This window comes from Microtus ochrogaster, chromosome 15, assembly GCF_000317375.1.
Source record: "Microtus ochrogaster isolate Prairie Vole_2 chromosome 15, MicOch1.0, whole genome shotgun sequence".
Taxonomy (NCBI): domain Eukaryota; kingdom Metazoa; phylum Chordata; class Mammalia; order Rodentia; family Cricetidae; genus Microtus; species Microtus ochrogaster.
Genome location: NC_022017.1, coordinates 42877396 through 42894620, shown reverse-complemented (window position 1 = coordinate 42894620; position 17225 = coordinate 42877396). Strand labels below are relative to the sequence as shown.

General features: G+C 42.8%; 2 protein-coding genes across 6 annotated transcripts in view; one reads left to right on the top strand and one right to left on the bottom strand.

The window, feature by feature from the left end:
- Positions 1-96: 96 nt before the first annotated feature.
- Positions 97-12533, top strand: Rnf139 (ring finger protein 139). The gene is made up of 2 exons (XM_005354573.2): positions 97-636; positions 10531-12533. Exons 1-2 carry the CDS (start codon positions 456-458, stop codon positions 12351-12353), a joined length of 2004 nt encoding a protein of 667 aa, XP_005354630.1. The 5' UTR covers positions 97-455; the 3' UTR covers positions 12354-12533.
- A 657-nt stretch (positions 12534-13190) lies between these two features.
- Tatdn1 (TatD DNase domain containing 1) overlaps positions 13191-17225 on the bottom strand; it is a 33531-nt gene continuing 29496 nt past the window's right edge. For all 5 annotated transcript variants that reach the window (XM_005354572.3, XM_026782458.1, XM_026782457.1 and 2 more), the window contains 2 exons: positions 16758-16884; positions 13191-13303 (listed from right to left, as the gene is read on the bottom strand). In XM_005354572.3, coding sequence (XP_005354629.1) covers positions 13207-13303; positions 16758-16884 — 224 coding nt within the window. In that variant the 3' untranslated portion in view covers positions 13191-13206. The remainder of the gene's footprint in view (positions 13304-16757; positions 16885-17225) is intronic.

Genomic DNA, 17225 nt, shown 5'->3' with positions numbered 1-17225 from the left:
GGCAACGCACGAGGCTGGCCGCACCGTGCCGTGCCGCGCGTGCTGACGCTGCGCGGCGCGCCCGATTGTGACGCAGTTGGATTCCGCGTTCTCGAGTGACCGCGGGCGCAGCCTCCGGGGCCTCGCAACGGCTGCAACGGCCGAGGCAGGCGGGGTCAAGATGGTGGCTCCGCTGGCGGGGGAGGCTCTGAAGGGAGGAGGAGCCAGACCCTAGCCGGCCGGAAACACCGACGCCCCGAGGCCTCCCGGGAGCCGCTGCTGCCGCCGCACCCCCTCCTCCGGCTCCATCGAGGGACGCGAGCGAGCGACCGAGCCGGCGGCGGGGCGGGCCGGGACCCAGGACAGGAGGCGGGCGGGGGCGGAGCCACTCTCCTCTGCGCCCGCCCCGGCCGTGGCCCCGGGCCTCCCCCGCGCTGCCCTGCCCGGCCCGCCCAGCCCCGGTGTGGCAGCGGCTCATGGCGGCGGTGGGGCCCCCGCAGCAGCAGGTGCGGATGGCCCAGCAGCAGGTCTGGGCGGCGCTCGAAGTGGCGCTCCGGGTGCCCTGCCTCTACATCATCGACGCCATCTTCAACTCCTACTACGATTCCAGCCAAAGCTCGTTGTGCATCTTGCTCCAGATCTTTCTCCGGCTCCTCGGTAAGGACCGCGGGGATAGCCCGCGGGGCCAGGGCGTGCCCTGCCCGGGTCGGACTGGGGCGGCAGGGCACCTGGTGGTACGCGGCTCGGGGAACCACACGGTTCGATTGCTCAGAAGGGCCTCTTGGCGGGGTGCGGGGACCCAAGACGCTCGTGCCAGCGTTGACAGCGGAGTGGTTGTGGCGCGTCACTGTTCCATTGGCACTTGGAGGAGGTGAGGAGAAAGCAGGGTTGTGTGAGCATGCGGCTCTCTGCCTGCTGTTTCTCCTGGGGAATGACTGACTGCTGGCTTAGCGCGTCCTATGCGACAGCCCTGGAAAAACAACTGTCCCGGTCCCGGTCTCCCCGTGTGTGTCCTTGGATTTGAGCCAAAGCTTGAGCCCGCCTGCCCTTTTCGCGAGGTAGAGTCTGTTGTCACTTCAGTGTCCTGGAGTCCACAGGCTCGTGAAATGTTTGAGGTGAATGGACAGACAAGCCAGGAGACGGGGTTGAATGTCAGACCTTGAAACCATTTCCAAAAGTCACCGCGAGGAAGGTTATACTTATAGGGAGCCCTAAAATCTTTCAATGAGTAAATAATAAGGTGTTGAATGTGACTTTGACTTGCCCCCAGGGTGATGAGACATTTGCAAGAGACTTAGGAAAGTCAGTCTTCATATGGCTTAAGTACTGGGAGCATTTTGTATTTCACTTTCTATTTCCTCACTGCTTTACCAGAGTGAGAAACGTTATGTATACAGGGATTTTTCTAATTACAGTTGCGACAGTTTGTTGGTGAGGTGTCTGTTGAGTTTCCCGTGGGTTCTTGCTTTTGAAGTGTTGGGGAGGGGGACTGGAGTGAGGTCCTCCCCAAGACTGTCCGGAGTATAAGCATCTGTTGGCTCTTCCCATAGAAAAGGGGTGGCAGAAAAGAGAGAATTTTGTTCTTAGTAACAGTATTTACGTTTGTCTGCCAGCTCACTTTTGTGGAGCATTTTCCCAGGCGTTACCTAATCTGTCAGTCACCCCTCAAAGATAGTGTTACCCTCACTACAAGCGAAGAAATGAGGTTGGAGAAGTTAGGTGTTTGAGAGTTGGTGTCCTTTGGTAAGCGCTTGCCAGAGCCGCAGAAAGTCCTCTGACATCGGGTGGCGCTCACTTTCTCCCACGGTGTGTTGAAGTAGAGGGTGCTGCCTGTGAGTCTTCATCTGATCATTGGAAAGGGAGAGATGGAAGTGGTGTTGTGTGAGCACAGGACTGTGAGCAGTCTGCTTCCTCTGTGGAAGTTACTGGCACCATCCTCTGTGGTTTGTGAAATTAGTGCTGTTGGTGAGAGGAGTCTGCATATTCATTTCAGAGACAGGATAGCCGCCGCCTTGAAGGTCTTGGCGGAGTAATAACTGCAGGTTCTGGGAACTCTTTGGGGACCTGGTGATTTAGTGCAGTGCCCTGTTGAGTACTCAACACTAGGTAGGTCCAAGGAAAGGTGGCTTCCTTGGTGAAGTCGTGTATAGTGAGGACGTTGAGCAAGCAGCTGTTCCCCTTGCCCAATCTGCACACCTACTTTTTATCTTCACGGAAGCCTTGTATTTGGGGATTTAAATAAGAACCGCTGGTCATCCATTTGATTGCTCTGTGCTTTGGTCTCGTTATCGTCACCTTTGTAAAGATGGACAATGATGTCTTGTCAACACAGCACAGCTCTCACCTTAAATGGGATAGGAGATAGCCGATTCTGGAACCAAATATGAGTTGCTGTGGCCCCGGAACACTGATTGAGGTTACCCCAAATTCTGTGTTCCAGCGTGGTAACAGTTTGCTGAAGTTTTTATTAACAAAACAAAGTGTCAGCCGGGCGATGGTGGCACACGCCTTTAATCCCAGCACTCGGGAGGCAGAGACAGGCGGATCACTGTGAGTTCGAGACCAGCCTGGTCTACAGAGCTAGTTCCAGGACAGGCTCCAAAGCCACAGAGAAACCCTGTCTCAAAAAACCCAAAAAAAAAAAAAAAAAAAGTGTCATAAATCACTTAAAAAATTTAGTGGAAACAGTAAGTATTGGGCCAAGCAAAGCTGAGATGACTCTGTCTGCTATAGGCCCAGGATATGGTTGTAGCGAATGAAGGCTGTAAGTTGATACTCCAGACAGTTTTTATCTGTTAGTCACTGGTGCTAGCTAGGTCTCACTCTGACTTGGGCAAGGAGCGACTGTAAGGGCTAAAGATAGCCTAAGATAAACTGTAATTAGGCTCTCGACCTGCAGCATTCCAACTCTCCACAGTCAGTGACGCTCCCATCACTCAGGCTTGCAGAAGGCTCGTTTTGAAGGTGCAACTTCTTTTTGGGAACTTCTGTTCACAGTAGCTTTATCATGGAGTTTAGGACAGTAAATGAGTTAGGATAATTAACCCTTTAAAACATCATTTGACTGTTCATGTGTTAGCTGTTTGTATGATAATTTTTCAAAAAAATTAATGCTTCTATTAAGACTGTACTTTGTTATAGATACTTCATCCTTTTGAAATCACCAAATATTTATTTGAAAATTTTTATTCCAGAATATTGAGTCAGATTTTATGAGCAATTAAAAATTGACTTCAGAATTGGTCATCTAACTATTCCCTAAATTGTAGCTAATATTTTGTTTGTAAGAATAAAACATGTGTTGGGTGGTGATGGCACACATCTTTAATCCCAGCACTCAGGAGCAGAGGCAGAGGCAGGTGGATCTCTGTGAGTTCAAAGCCAGCTTGCTCAACAGAGTGAGTCTCAGGACAGCCAAGGGCTACACAGAGAAACTCTGTCTCGAAAAACTAAAATAAATAAAATAGAAATGAAAAAGTGAGTTTTTGTGTTTGAAAATAAATGACCTTAAATAAAATAGTGTTGTGTATTTGTGTCAAGGTCCGAGTGGAGACGAGCAGCTCACTAGTGCCCAGCACACCCTTTTCAAATCTTCCTAGCTGTGTGTGTCGGTGTCCCCACAGTCACACCCTCTGGTTCAGCAACTGCACTTGCACTTGGTATCAAACCAATTTGAGATTTCAAAAGCTCAGAAAGCAAAACCTTTCATTTTAGAGATACAAAGAAAACCTTAACAATAAGTACAATGTTTCTTAGGAAGTATTAGAATGTTAAATGAAACTCATTCCACAGCAACATGATGCTGAATTAGCAAATTTCAATACACTAGAGAAGATGCAAGCATGGGAGCTTGTTTTAATGGTATTACTCATGTTGTGGTAACTCACTGAAGTGGCAAAGGGTTTTCTAAACATAAAAGAAAAGTCAGAAATTACAAGGGACAATAAGTTTGAGTGTTTAAAAATGAAAAACTTTTGTATTGAAAATCTTTTAAAATGACAGAGGATATCATGTATGGTAAGGTTTTTTTTTTTTTTTTTGTAAAAAAAAATATGCTTCCATAGTAAAGTGGGAACTTTAAATAAATTTCAAGTGGCCAGTAAAGAAATAGTTTCTAGAGGCTAGAGAGATGGCTCAGAGGTTAAGCACACTGGCTGCTCTTCCAGAGGTCCTGAGTTCAATTCCCACACCCACCTGATGGCTCACAATCATCTATAAAAGGATCTGATGTCCTCTTCTGGCCTGCAGGTTTACATACAGAGCACTCATACATAAATTATAAATAAATAGTTCCTAGCCTTACTTATAACAATATAAATACAGTTTATCTGTTAGATTGGTGAAGAATTCAAAGTATGATTTAAAAGTATTTGGCAGACATGTTTACCTGTTTGAAATGGGTAAATTGATATAATTTGATAAGCCTCTGTGTAAATCATTTGACTTTACCAGTTGATATTGACTGACTGAGGCAGGGTCTCCTGTAGCCTAGGCTGGCTGCAAAGTGAAGATGACCTTGAGCTTTTGGTTTTCTTGCCTCCACTGATGAGATCACAAGCATGCCCCACACCGTTGCTGGCTTTTACAAGATGCCAGGCATTGAACCCAGGCTGTCAAGCGTGCGAGGTAGCAGGTATTCTTGCCACCCGAGCCATGTCTCTGTCCTTCGGGTGATAGTTACCTTTGGACTCACAGCTCCAGTTCTCCAGACTTAGAGATCTGAGTTATACTACACTATGAGCAAGGACATTCGTTACAGCATTACTGGAAGAAACAAAACGGCAAACTTCAGACTTACTCTAAATGTGTATTAGTCGGGAATCTGTTCAGTGTAAAAGAAAGAGATCATTGGTTCAGTAGAAAAACCTGTGATGTAAGAAAGCAAAATGAAGCAAAAGTGATTGTGACTGGCAGAAGACTAGACCAAGACATCTCAGCAGTAGCTCTGTTGACATTTTGGACAGAATAAATATGGGGATGGGTCCTTATCCTCCACAGTGTACAATCTTAGCATTCTTTGTCTTCTGCCTGACCTCGGTTATCACAGCCAAATCTGTCCCTAGATTCTGCCAAATGTCCCCAAGGAGGGAGGAATCTAATCCTGGTTGAGAAATGAGCAAATAGACTAGGATATTGTACTTTGTTCAGAAACTGACACCAGTATAATAGAAACTTGATGGGATTTGGAGGTAGAATTGAATTGAGGTTCATGGAAGTAACTATGAAGTATTTAGTGATGATTTACTTAATATGGAAAAATTACTGGTTCTTTTTGTCTTATCTGTATGAATAGTCAATTTGTAAAAACTAAAAGATTCTAAATTGAAATTTTAAAATTAAAAACCTATTATAATAAAGCAGCATCTAAAATATAAAGGACTGGATGTAAACCTGAGCATTACTTATGACCAACAAATACATTTATGTTCAGAATATTTTTAATTACACACAAATAGGAAAAGCTGCTGGCACCATATTGTGTTAGTCCTTTTGTTGTGACAAAGACTGAAGAAGATGGACTCATAGGAGGGAAGAGCTATTTTGACTCCCAGGTTCAGAGGGTTCAGTTCCTGGATGCTTGAATTGACTTGGGGCCTGCGGTGAAACAGAGCATATGAAGGCCAAGGCGGAGAGAGTTGCTTATCTGGTGGCAGACAGGAGGCACAGAGAGACAGGAAGGAGCCAAGACAAGTTATACTTTTAGAAGCATCCCTTTCAAGAGCCCCTACTCCCACCCCGCCCCTGCAAGGGACCTGCTGCTTCCATAGGCCCCACCCACTCCCTTCAGCTATGAATTCATCCTTGGATTAGCCCATTGTTGGAATTAGCGTGGTGCAGTCTCCACTCTCACCACCTGCCAGGGACTGTCTTCAGCCTAGCCCTTTGAGAGGACACTTGTCCAAACTAATAAACGGACAAAGATAAAGTGGCAGTCACAGAAAACCCCTGAATAGTCAACTAAAATGGAAGAATTAATCAGTAGTGAGAAACCAATTTAAGTATAAGTTATTATTTGAGGGGATACTTACCCTGATTACAATGGGTTCATTGTTCATAGGAACCCTTATCATAAGTACTAATATGTGTCAATTAAAAATAATATGGGGCCAGGTGGTGGTGGTGCACAGCTTTAATCCCAGCACTTGGGAAGCAGAGGCAGGTAGATCTCTGTGTGTTTGAGGCCAGCCTGGTCTACAGAGTGAGTTCCAGAATAGCCAGGTATACACAGAGAAACCCTGTCTCAAAAAAACAAAAAAAGGCAGGGGGGGGGGAATTGCTGGACACCTACCTCATATTCGTGAAATCAGTTCTAAATAAACTAATATTGAATGTAGAGGAAATATCCTCAGAAATATAAAATATTGGTAGGTTCAGTATTAAACATCTAACCCTCAAAAGGCACATGTCTGTATGAGCACATGTTTAGACTTGTCACGGTGTGTGAGAAACTAAACTTGTCCTGCCTCTGCGGTGCCAGTAAGACAGTGTGATGACAGGAACAAAAGGGCATTTTTCTTACTTTCCACATCTAGTCCAGAGTGCTTCCCCTCTGGTCAACAGAATGCATGTAGACTTTTCCCCACCAACAGCCAGTTTTGTGGTGAATTCTTCATGAGTACCATAGCTTGTCCCGCAATTTAGTTCAGTGCTGATAAATGATTTTCTAGGATGAAAGGTCCATCAGTCACACAAGTCTGCCCCTCACTTAGGTTTTGTGGCCTGTGCTTCTAACATGTGCTATCTATCATCCAGAGTTTCCCTGGCCCACTCTTTATGTTCCCTTAATTGCTAGAATTAAGGCAGACAGAGTGTGAGAAATGCCTATATTTGTCATCTGTTACAGAGGACACAGATGGAAGAGGTAGATGTTTAGAGCCCAGGAGGGGAGGAGGAGGGAGGGGAGGGGACTGTAGAGAGCATGTGCCCTGACAGGTTTCCAGCCTCAGGAACTTCAAGTTGAGCTATCTGGAGCCCTCAGAATTTAGTCTTGCTGGGGTTTTTGTTACTTCATTGCGTAGGCATGTTGGTTAAATCATCAGTCTGTGACTTAGGTACTTAGCTCTGTCCCTCTCCAGCTTCAGAAGTAGGGGTAGGTGTTGTAAGGAGGCCGCTTGTTAGCTCCCCACTGCTCAGCCCTGAAATAATCACACAGAGTCTTGGCTGTCCTTGAACTCACAGAGATCTGCCTGCCTCTGCTTCCAGAGTGCTGGGACCAAAGGTGTGCTCCCCAATACTTCTGTAGAGAGACTCTGTCTCCCAAAACCAAAACCACGACCCATTTAGGTTTTGGCTTTTTAAAATCCATGTTCCATATGTTAATAAACTCATACATGTTAAAAATGTAATTTTATGAATAGAACAACCTATGATACCATTCTTGTCTTACGTAAAACAAAAGTAAGTTTGATAGAATTTTTTTGTTTTAAGGTAGGGTCTCATGCAGCTCAGCATGGGCCTTCTGCCACAATTCCTCAGGGCTTGGATTAAAGTTAGGTGCCACAATGCCAAGTTTAGAAAAATGTTGTCTGTGGTATACTTTACTTGCCAAGTATGCTAATAGATAGACATCACACATGCTTTCTTCCTGGACTTGGTTATTGAGGACCCTGTTTGAAGCAGGGAGAAGTGCATTTGCTACTGCGCTGCCTTGCTGTATTCCACATCCTCTAGTCTGCTTTCAAGGCACCCAGGCATGGAGAGGGGTAGATACTAATTTATTTCCGGCTCAGTTGTAGCCAGGAGTTTGCAGAGCGGTTCGGAATGAATTCACTGTATAGGGTTCGTCCTTTGGCAAGGCACACCCTTAGTCTTAGCACTTTACTGGAGTGGGAGGGCACAAGTTGAAGGCGAGTTTGGACTACATACATAGCAAGTCCCTGTCTCAGAAACACACAAAGAGCCATGCTGTGCTGTGAAATGCATGCAGTTACCCCTCCTCTCCTGTTTTTATTTCTTGGTTTTGGAAATCTAATTGAAAAAGCCCTGAACTCTGGTGAATTCAGTTCAAATATTAATTCAAAGCACCTAATTGGATTTTTCTACCTTGAGAACTTTATAAACATTCTAATTACTAGAGTCTAGGACTAAAATTCCCAAGTTGTGATATAATCGATTCTCTTTCTGCATCTCCAGGTGGTGTTTTAAAAGAAAGTGGGTCCCTTATGAGCCCTAATGAAGGCTCCCCCTGGGCTTCCTTAGCCATTTTAAATGAACCCTAAGAAGGGACCTCATGTCTGAAACTGCAGTGTAAAGAAGCCTTAACTGTGCTCCCCAAAGATCACCAAGAGAAACATTTACTTTGGAGACTTAGTATTTGGGGAGTTGGTATTTTTTTCTGTAAAGTGAGTGTCAGTTCTCCCCATATTAAAAAAAAATCTGTCTGTAGACTTTGGGGAGGAATTATAACAAGTGTGTGCTACTTATGGAGTGCTTGTTAGTTACACACTGAAGACATCATTTTCCTCAGGGAAGAGTAGTAACAAGCCTAGGGATGTGGCATGTGCCTCCAATCCCAGCATCTAGGAGGCTCACGCAGGTGCAGGTTTGAGGCCAGCCTTAGTATATAGTGGGGAGGGGAGGGATCAGACTACTTGTTAGGCCGCATCCAGACTTGGAGGTCATAATGGCACTACATACGGTTCTTGTCCTCTTCTACCTCTTCCCAGTTGTTAGACACACGTACTTGCTTTGTACAGAAATTCCTAATAGCCAAGCCATTCCTCTATTTGTGTGTATAAATAGGATTCAGAGAAATTGTTGTTAGGTTTAAAAAAAGGACTATAAAAGTTCAGCTAAGGTCATGAAGAGTTAGGGTGGGGGCTGATATACTACTATGAATAGCAAGTTGACACCAAGCATTTTAGAACCTGTTTTACTTTCTCTCTTTAAGTGGCATAAAATAGAACTTAGGTTATTTTGATTTTGACTCAACTTAGAGAATCAGTTAGGCTTGGGATTTTCCATATAGACAAAGGCAGCAGATGGCCTCTTGCAGCCTGAAGTCATGTTGCTTCCGTTCTAGGGGAAAAGTTGCTGGTGCTCCATACAGTCCCATCTCCTGGGGGAACAGGCAGATCTTACTCAGGTTTACATATTTTTAGGTGTGTGAATGTGTGTGCGTGTGTTTTCTTTTCACAAAGGACCTGACATTTAGGCACAGGATAATCCCTTAAAGGAACTAACTATCACCGCAGCCCTTTTTTATACGCATAGGCCGTGAAATGCAGCATTCTTGATGGCACACTGAGGGAAAGCTGCTGAGTGTTCATGGCTTCTTAGCTTTGTCTGTCCCCTTCCCTAGGTTTCAGTTTTCAGTCAGGCTCTATTTTGTGATCATCTTTAAGAGCATAATGCCTATGGTACTGAACATTGCCCCAATAAAGCATTGTGGGCTCCAATAACTGTGTAATAGGGCGATACCTACATGGATAATTACAAATCTCAGTATCAGGTAGTAGATACACCAGGTATGTCAGAGGTTCTGTGGGTATGCTGAGTGAACAGTAACTGTCAGAAGATCTCTAGGGTAGGTAGGATTTGAAAAGTTAGGATGAAATGTAGATATATTCTAAACTACAGATGTAATCATGGCAGAGGAAGGAGCAGTTGGCACAGTAGTGTGTTGGGAAGCAAAGTTTGAGGGTATGGAGCCCAGAGCATCAATAGTACTGTTATTAAAATTAAGTTCTGGAAAAGCAGGTGAGGTTTGCAGTTAGAGTTTAGGAGAATTAGGTGAGCAGTTTTATTTCATTCCCGTACTTTAAACTAGTCCAGTAATGTAGCTATGTTGCTTCCACTTAAAACTTAATCTCCTTAGGCAGAGTACAGCAATGGTACTTGATGAGGAACATCGACCATTTGTAGTAGTTACACATGGAATGATGGGAGTCACGTTTAGAGCTGTCTTTTAAAACGTGGTTTGATTTTTCTGTGTATTTTGCTATATGAAGTGATTCAGTAATTTGTAGGAAAGGGAACTTGGAAGAGCATTTCCAAAATGTGAAGAAAAGTCCTGGGGACCTAGTTTGGACCCCTAGAGAATATGCATGTCTGAGAAGCAAGAGCCTTTTGAGTTCAGTTGGAAGGGGGGGGGGACTGAGTAGAAGCAGAACACTTCACCTGATTGCTTGAAGAACACTTTAGGAAAGAATTCTGAAACCAAGTAGGAAAATTCTAGTATAATTCTTAGTCGTCTTATTTTTGTGGTATTACATTAAACTTTTTAATAATTATGAAATTATATAGGCAGTATCATTTTGAGTTTTAGAACTTACCAAAAGGTGCATATCATTAAATATTTGCTTTGAAGATAATTTAGTAGTCTTGTACCTGGGTATATACTATGACAAACAGAATTAATTACTTTAGAAACCAGAAAATAAAGGCCAGGTTTTTTTTAATGATGTGTTTAGTTGGCCTGGCCTTTAGAACTCTGAAGTTGTCTTTAACAACTATGAAAATACCATAATAAAGGAAGAAAGTTTAATTGCTAGTATGAAAACATGTTTAAAACGATTTCCTTTGAGTAATGTTGTCTCTTTTGGTCTTTAGGTATAATTGTGTCCAGCACTGTTCTGATCTTGTCACAGCGATCGCTCTTCAAGTTTTACATGTACAGCTCAGCCTTTCTCCTAGCTGCAACTTCAGTGTTAGTGAATTACTATGCTGCTTTGCACATTGACTTCTATGGTGCCTACAACACATCAGCTTTTGGCATCGAGCTGCTTCCCCGGAAAGGGCCGTCACTGTGGATGGCGCTCATCGTTCTGCAGCTGACCTTTGGAATTGGATATGTCACTCTACTCCAGATTCAGTCCATCTATTCACAGTTAATTATTTTGAATATCTTGGTTCCTATAATCGGCTTAATCACAGAGCTACCATTATACATCAGAGAGACTTTAATTTTCACCTCTTCTTTGATTCTCATAGTAAATACATTGCTTGTCTTGGCAGTGAAACTCAAGTGGTTTTATTATTCCACACGGTATGTTTACCTGTTAGTGAGGCATATGTACCGAATTTATGGATTACAGTTGTTGATGGAGGACACATGGAAGAGGATTCGTTTCCCAGATATACTCCGGGTCTTCTGGCTAACAAGAATTACAGCTCAGGCTACAGTATTAATGTATATTTTAAGGATGGCAAATGAAACTGAGTCCTTCTTTATTTCTTGGGATGATTTCTGGGACGTCATTTGCAATCTAATAATTAGTGGATGTGATTCTACACTAACTGTTCTAGGCATGAGTGCTGTAATTTCTTCAATAGCCCATTATTTGGGCCTTGGAATCTTGGCCTTTATTGGATCAACTGAAGAAGACGACAGGCGACTTGGCTTCGTAGCACCTGTTTTGTTTTTCATTTTGGCTCTTCAGACTGGTTTAAGTGGGCTGAGACCTGAAGAGAGACTTATTCGCTTGAGTAGAAACATGTGCCTTTTATTAACTGCAGTCCTGCATTTCATCCATGGAATGACAGACCCTGTATTAATGTCTCTCAGTGCCTCCCACGTATCATCATTCCACAGACACTTTCCTGTGCTGTTTGTCTCTGCTTGCCTGTTTATTCTTCCTGTTTTACTCAGTTATGTCCTCTGGCATCACTATGCACTAAACACATGGCTGTTTGCGGTCACAGCCTTCTGTGTGGAGCTCTGCTTGAAAGTGATAGTCTCTCTCACCGTTTATACGCTGTTCATGATTGATGGCTACTATAACGTCCTTTGGGAAAAGCTTGATGATTATGTCTACTTTGTTCGCTCGACAGGCAATATTATCGAATTTATATTTGGAGTGGTAATGTTTGGGAATGGGGCCTATACCATGATGTTTGAGTCAGGAAGTAAAATTCGGGCTTGTATGATGTGCCTACATGCATATTTTAACATCTACTTACAAGTAAAAAATGGTTGGAAGACATTCATGAATCGTAGAACTGCTGTTAAGAAAATCAATTCACTTCCTGAAATAAAAGGGAGCCACTTGCAAGAAATCGATGACGTATGTGCAATCTGCTATCATGAGTTTACAACATCCGCTCGCATCACACCATGTAATCATTACTTCCATGCACTGTGCCTTCGAAAATGGCTGTACATTCAAGATACTTGTCCAATGTGCCATCAAAAAGTGTACATCGAAGATGATATCAAGGACAATTCAAATATATCTAACAACAATGGATTTATTGCACCCAACGAAAATCAGAATCCAGAGGAAGCTTTAAGAGAAGATGCTGCTGGATCTGACCGGGAATTGAACGAGGATGACAGTACAGACTGTGACGATGATGTTCAAAGAGAAAGGAACGGAGGGACTCAGCGTACAGGCGCAGCAGCGGCAGCAGAATTTAATGATGACACTGATTAAAGTAGCATTTACTAATCATTGAGGTATTTGTTTAAAATTCAGTTCATCCAAAATGGAGTACTATGCTTCACGTCAGTGTGTAACCAAGCACAAAAACAGTATCGCTGTTGAAACTGTGAATGATTTTCCGTTTACTGTGATGTGCTACTGTAAATATACCTCTTTAATTACTTCTGGTCTCTTTGGTGACCTATTTAAATTTGTGTACATTATTGTACATAGAATAAAATGTTTTCACGTTTCTATGACAAAATCTGAACAAATAACTTCTTAATAGAGATGATACAGTGCGTCAGCTGTGCCAAAGAGTCCTCCGTGAAGTTAGAACATATCTAATGCCGGACTCTAGGTTTTCTTTAAAATAAGGGAAAATGAAAATGCAAAATAAAGGAACTTTAGTATAAAATTAAAGATGAGATAAAATAATTTGGATTAGAAAGGCTATTAATTTTTCTTTTTTAAATGAAGGAACAATAACCTACAAGAAGCAAATGAGAAACTTGAAATCTGAGCTGTAATAGAGCTGGGTTCAAAAGTCATGAGTCAGGGACTGAAAATTGAGAAATAGGCTTGTTATCAACTAAGCTTTGATATAAACCAGGATGTGCTGTGCAAGTTTTAGGTAAAAACATCACTGGCCTTTCAGACTTTTGGTGGAATTACACAATAAAAAGGTTTCCGTGGTCAACCAGGACATCAGCAGCCTAGCCAGTGCTGCTCTGGCTCCGTGGGTCAGAGTGAGGGTATAACGTACAGTGTTACCGCTTTGGAGAGCCACGAGAGATCTCTTAATGACACTACAGTTTTACCATGAAATCCCACATCATAAAAAGAAAACACGTACAAATAAGCGTCAGGAAAAAAATACTTTAATGGTGTTGTTATATAGTGTGTTGGCTAATTCCAGTGGATCTTCTTCTCTTACTGCTGCCATTATCTCCAATATTTGGCTAAAACAAAACACAAAGAATCAACTTTCTAAGAATATATTGTTTTAAATTATTTAAATTAATCACCTTTTCCTGTGTAAGAGAAGATCTTGTACCCTTCCTAAGGAAGTTTAAGAGTTATTAAAGTTGTCAGTAATAGCAGTAGGAAAACATTACCAGTTTCTGGCAATCAAAGTTCTGGAGCTAACATGCATATAAAGAAAACTAGAAAGCAGGGTCATGTAAGTGCAGTGCTAAGGCTCAGGGGGTGTGAGTCCTTTAGACTGTAGTCACAGCACATTTGTTACTGGATAATGAGCATCTTAAAAATGGAATGTGTGTTGCACATAATACAGGTTAAGTTCCTTTCTACTTTGGGTTTCATTTTATTTATAATATACATATATTATACATATATATATGTATAATGATGGTGTTAGGAGAGCAGGGCCAAAAACTTGAAAGGCACTGCTTACTGAAATAGTCTTTAACAGACAGCAAGGGATGGTTGTGTGCACAGTAAACACATGATGGCAGGTACAGAAGGTGTGGCTGTGGGAGGGTTCTGGTCCTGTGCTCAGAGCAGAGAGAAGACCCTAGAGGCCTCTCTCTCTGTCTTTGCAGAAAATGATGATCAACAGTGGTGGTTTCCAAGCAATATTATCTCTAAGTAGTTTTTAAACATGGATTAAAAAGTTGTAGTCCAAATTAAACATTTCAATATTCCTTGTCATGAGCTTTTTGTTCTCTTTATGAGTACCCTAATTGGACACCCAAAATAAATAGGATAGGGATTTAAGATTAGCTGGAATTTTAAAACCTGTTCTCAGTATGACACAGAAGCCTTGCTTGACACAGACACCGACAAGGAACTCTATGACACTGAAACAGTCAAAATGCAGTTTTCCGCAGTGAGCTTAAGGACGTTTATGTGTACAGACTACATTGGTAAGGGTGCTGCTGCTGACGAGAGGGCCCAGAGCCCATTGCTCTGCTGAGACTGTGCAGCAGAGCCACCCTGCTTTTCAGACATGCTACAGGCGCCGTGCTTAGGAAAGCATTCTGTTTAGGAAGCCAGTCCTTGTATCCACTGTATTTCTCTGTAGCTTCAGAGGCATAAAGCTGCAGTTATTTTTTAAATATAGCTTTACTGTGAGATTTTAAATTATTTTTCAATCCTAAGTGTGTGGCAGTGGTTGTGTGTGGGTGTGTGTACATACATGAGTGCACGGACCACAGGAATCAGATTTCCCTGGAGCTGGAGTTACAGGTGGTTGTGAGCTCCTAATATGTGGTGCTGGGAACATCTCAGTTCTCTCAAGTGCGCTTAATCTCTGAGCCATCTTTCCAGCCCCTACACGAGGCACAGGCATTGAAGTCTTGCAGTATCAACCCATCACCTTTCAGTATTCCCCACAATAACCAACAATTAACTCTTGAACAACAACAAAATGGACTTACACGGTGATTCAGGACTAACCCCAGTAGGGGGAAACAAGTAGGGGGATTGAGGATTCAAGGTCACCCACTGCTGTAGAGCAGCTTCTAAGCCGCCGGGGCTACCTGAGACCCTGACCCAAGTAAAAATCACTATTCTCCTGTTTTAGTCTCTTCGGGTCATGATGAAATCTACACTGCTGCCAGACAAAAGCCCCAAGGATCTGGTCTCACTTTGCTGTCCCAGATTTCTCCTCTTCCACTCACCTCACCCTATTTTCTGCCACACTAAGTACATTGTCTCCCTGACACTGCCAGGCTCTTGTGCAGCCTGCCTTTGCTCAACATTTGTCTATCCGACCTGACTGCAGGCCTGCTCAATAAACAGCTAAGTTCCACATTAGTAAAGCATGCTCCTAGAACCTCTTAGGGCAGACATTTGAGCTCCAGGGTCCTCTCCAGCAGCCTACTGTATCTGCTTGTTTGCTCCAGGGAGCAGAGGCCCCCTCTCCAAAACTGCTGCCACATTGACCCTACTCATTCAGGGTGTGTGTGATCATAAGAACTGTTGGTTCTAGGTAGCCTCAGTAACTTGCCTATTTCCTGACACAGCAGGAGCACCAAAATATGTTTCAAGAAATTTACAGCCTAAAGGAAAGGAAGACCTGTATGTAAACAGTTAAATGGAAAACTCAGTGGAGTGGAAGTTAACAGATTCTAAGTAGCAGAGGCACAGCCATCTGAAATGTTGACATTTTCAGCTTGCAAATGCTGATTTCCCCGAGCTCTGCCACTTAGCTAACTGCAGGACAGGTTGATGCACTGCTTTCAGTTCTTAAGTCTGCATTAAAAACTCCGTGAAATTTGCCTTGCAAGTTTACAGCTACGGCCAACAGCTATGATTTTACAAGGCATTAAGTACAGAAAACATACATTGGCACTATATCCTCCAAGTAGTGTGTGTATTTGTCAGGTGGCCATAGTGAAATAACAGCTTCTTTGTTGTCCTGCGATCTCTAGTGTCCCCTTAGATTGTCGAAGAATTTTGAGAAATAATGTCTTCTAAATGAATCTGCAAATTCCTCCATCACCTCCAGCCAAAAAACAAACAAAAATGCCTGAAAGTGGTATTTTACAAGCAAAGTACAAAGATCCCTCATGTGAGAGGTTTTAAGCATCAGTTCAAAACTCTGCCAAAACTAGTTGTATTAAAGACAAAAGACCCATATGCAGTGTAGAAGGACACTTTAATTGGTTTTTCTGCCTGCTGAATTTTAGATCTGGCTTATACTGTATTATTACAAATTACTTATTTGTAATGTAATTAGGCATATTTTCAAGACATTACTGTCTACCAGAAACAATCTGATAACTAATCTTTATAAATGTTGGAGCTAAGCCTACAGTGGCAAACCACACTAGACCAAGAAAGTCTAGGCTTAATCTGAATAAGTGTCTATAAAATGGTATGACCAACTTTTCCTGTTTGCCAGGAGATTCTTCACAGCTCTCTACACATATCCTGCTCTGGAATTCCGCCTTCTGTTTTTCAGGGAAGGTCGAGGAAAGGGCACCCTGTCATGTCATTCCATGTGAGGCCTTGAGAACTGGTACCTCCCCGGAGTTGTTGCTCTTGTCCATATTTAATATTTAGATAACTGTTAACTAAAGGTCACCCAACAGGTGATAAACAGTAGCAGGGCAGGTACACTGGACTGACTCTATGGCACACTTTAAGGTCTTTTCTCTTTTCCTACAAAGTAAGAAATGACCAAAGCCACTGAGGCAGTAAACTCATTTGGATGGAAAAGATGTGAACCTAGGAGATGACACAGCAATGCAGGTGAACCTAGGAGATGACACAGCAATACAGGTGCACTATTTCCAAACCACCATTCAAATGGTCTTAGATGGCTTATCACTAGCCACAATGCACAACTCACTTGTTTGAACTAACCTGAACCTGACTGAAATTCACTATGTGACAGTCATTGGTCATCTCTGACATCTGTGAAGACCATTCAAGAAAACAACTTACATTATGTGGCAGGGCTCGTTTCTGTCTTTTAAACAGCACCCGTTTTCCCATTTCTTTTTGGTAGGAAATGAAGTTTTTATGTATTTTGATCCAGCATGTGTACTTTTAACTCCACACCAAGGCGCATCTGGAGTTGGGGGAAAGGGAAAGAAGGCATTAAGGGATTTACTTTTCTAAATCTTTTTCATGAACACTGGTATATAACCCAAAATTACAAGTCACTGTCTAACTTCCAAAATGGCAAAATTAATGCACCAGAAAACAGTTCCAAGAAAAGTGCAATATAAAGTTCTAAGCTGCACCTTGGAAAAAAGACTGATTTTTATTTTATTTCCTTACTAATGTGGCTAGTGTATGACATGCTTTGGGGAAAGAAAAAGAACAAGAACTATCACTGAAAAGTGTCAGCATTGTAAGACTGCTCTGTGTTGCTTCTACTGCATGTGGAAGCGTGGCTGTGAACCCTGC

Excerpts from the sequence above, each read along its gene's own strand:
- Rnf139 (XM_005354573.2), top strand. The coding sequence starts at position 456 with ATGGCGGCGGTGGGGCCCCCGCAGCAGCAGGTGCGGATGGCCCAGCAG. Across the intron at positions 637-10,530 it reads GATCTTTCTCCGGCTCCTCG|GTATAATTGTGTCCAGCACT; the intron begins GTAAGGACCGCG and ends TTTGGTCTTTAG.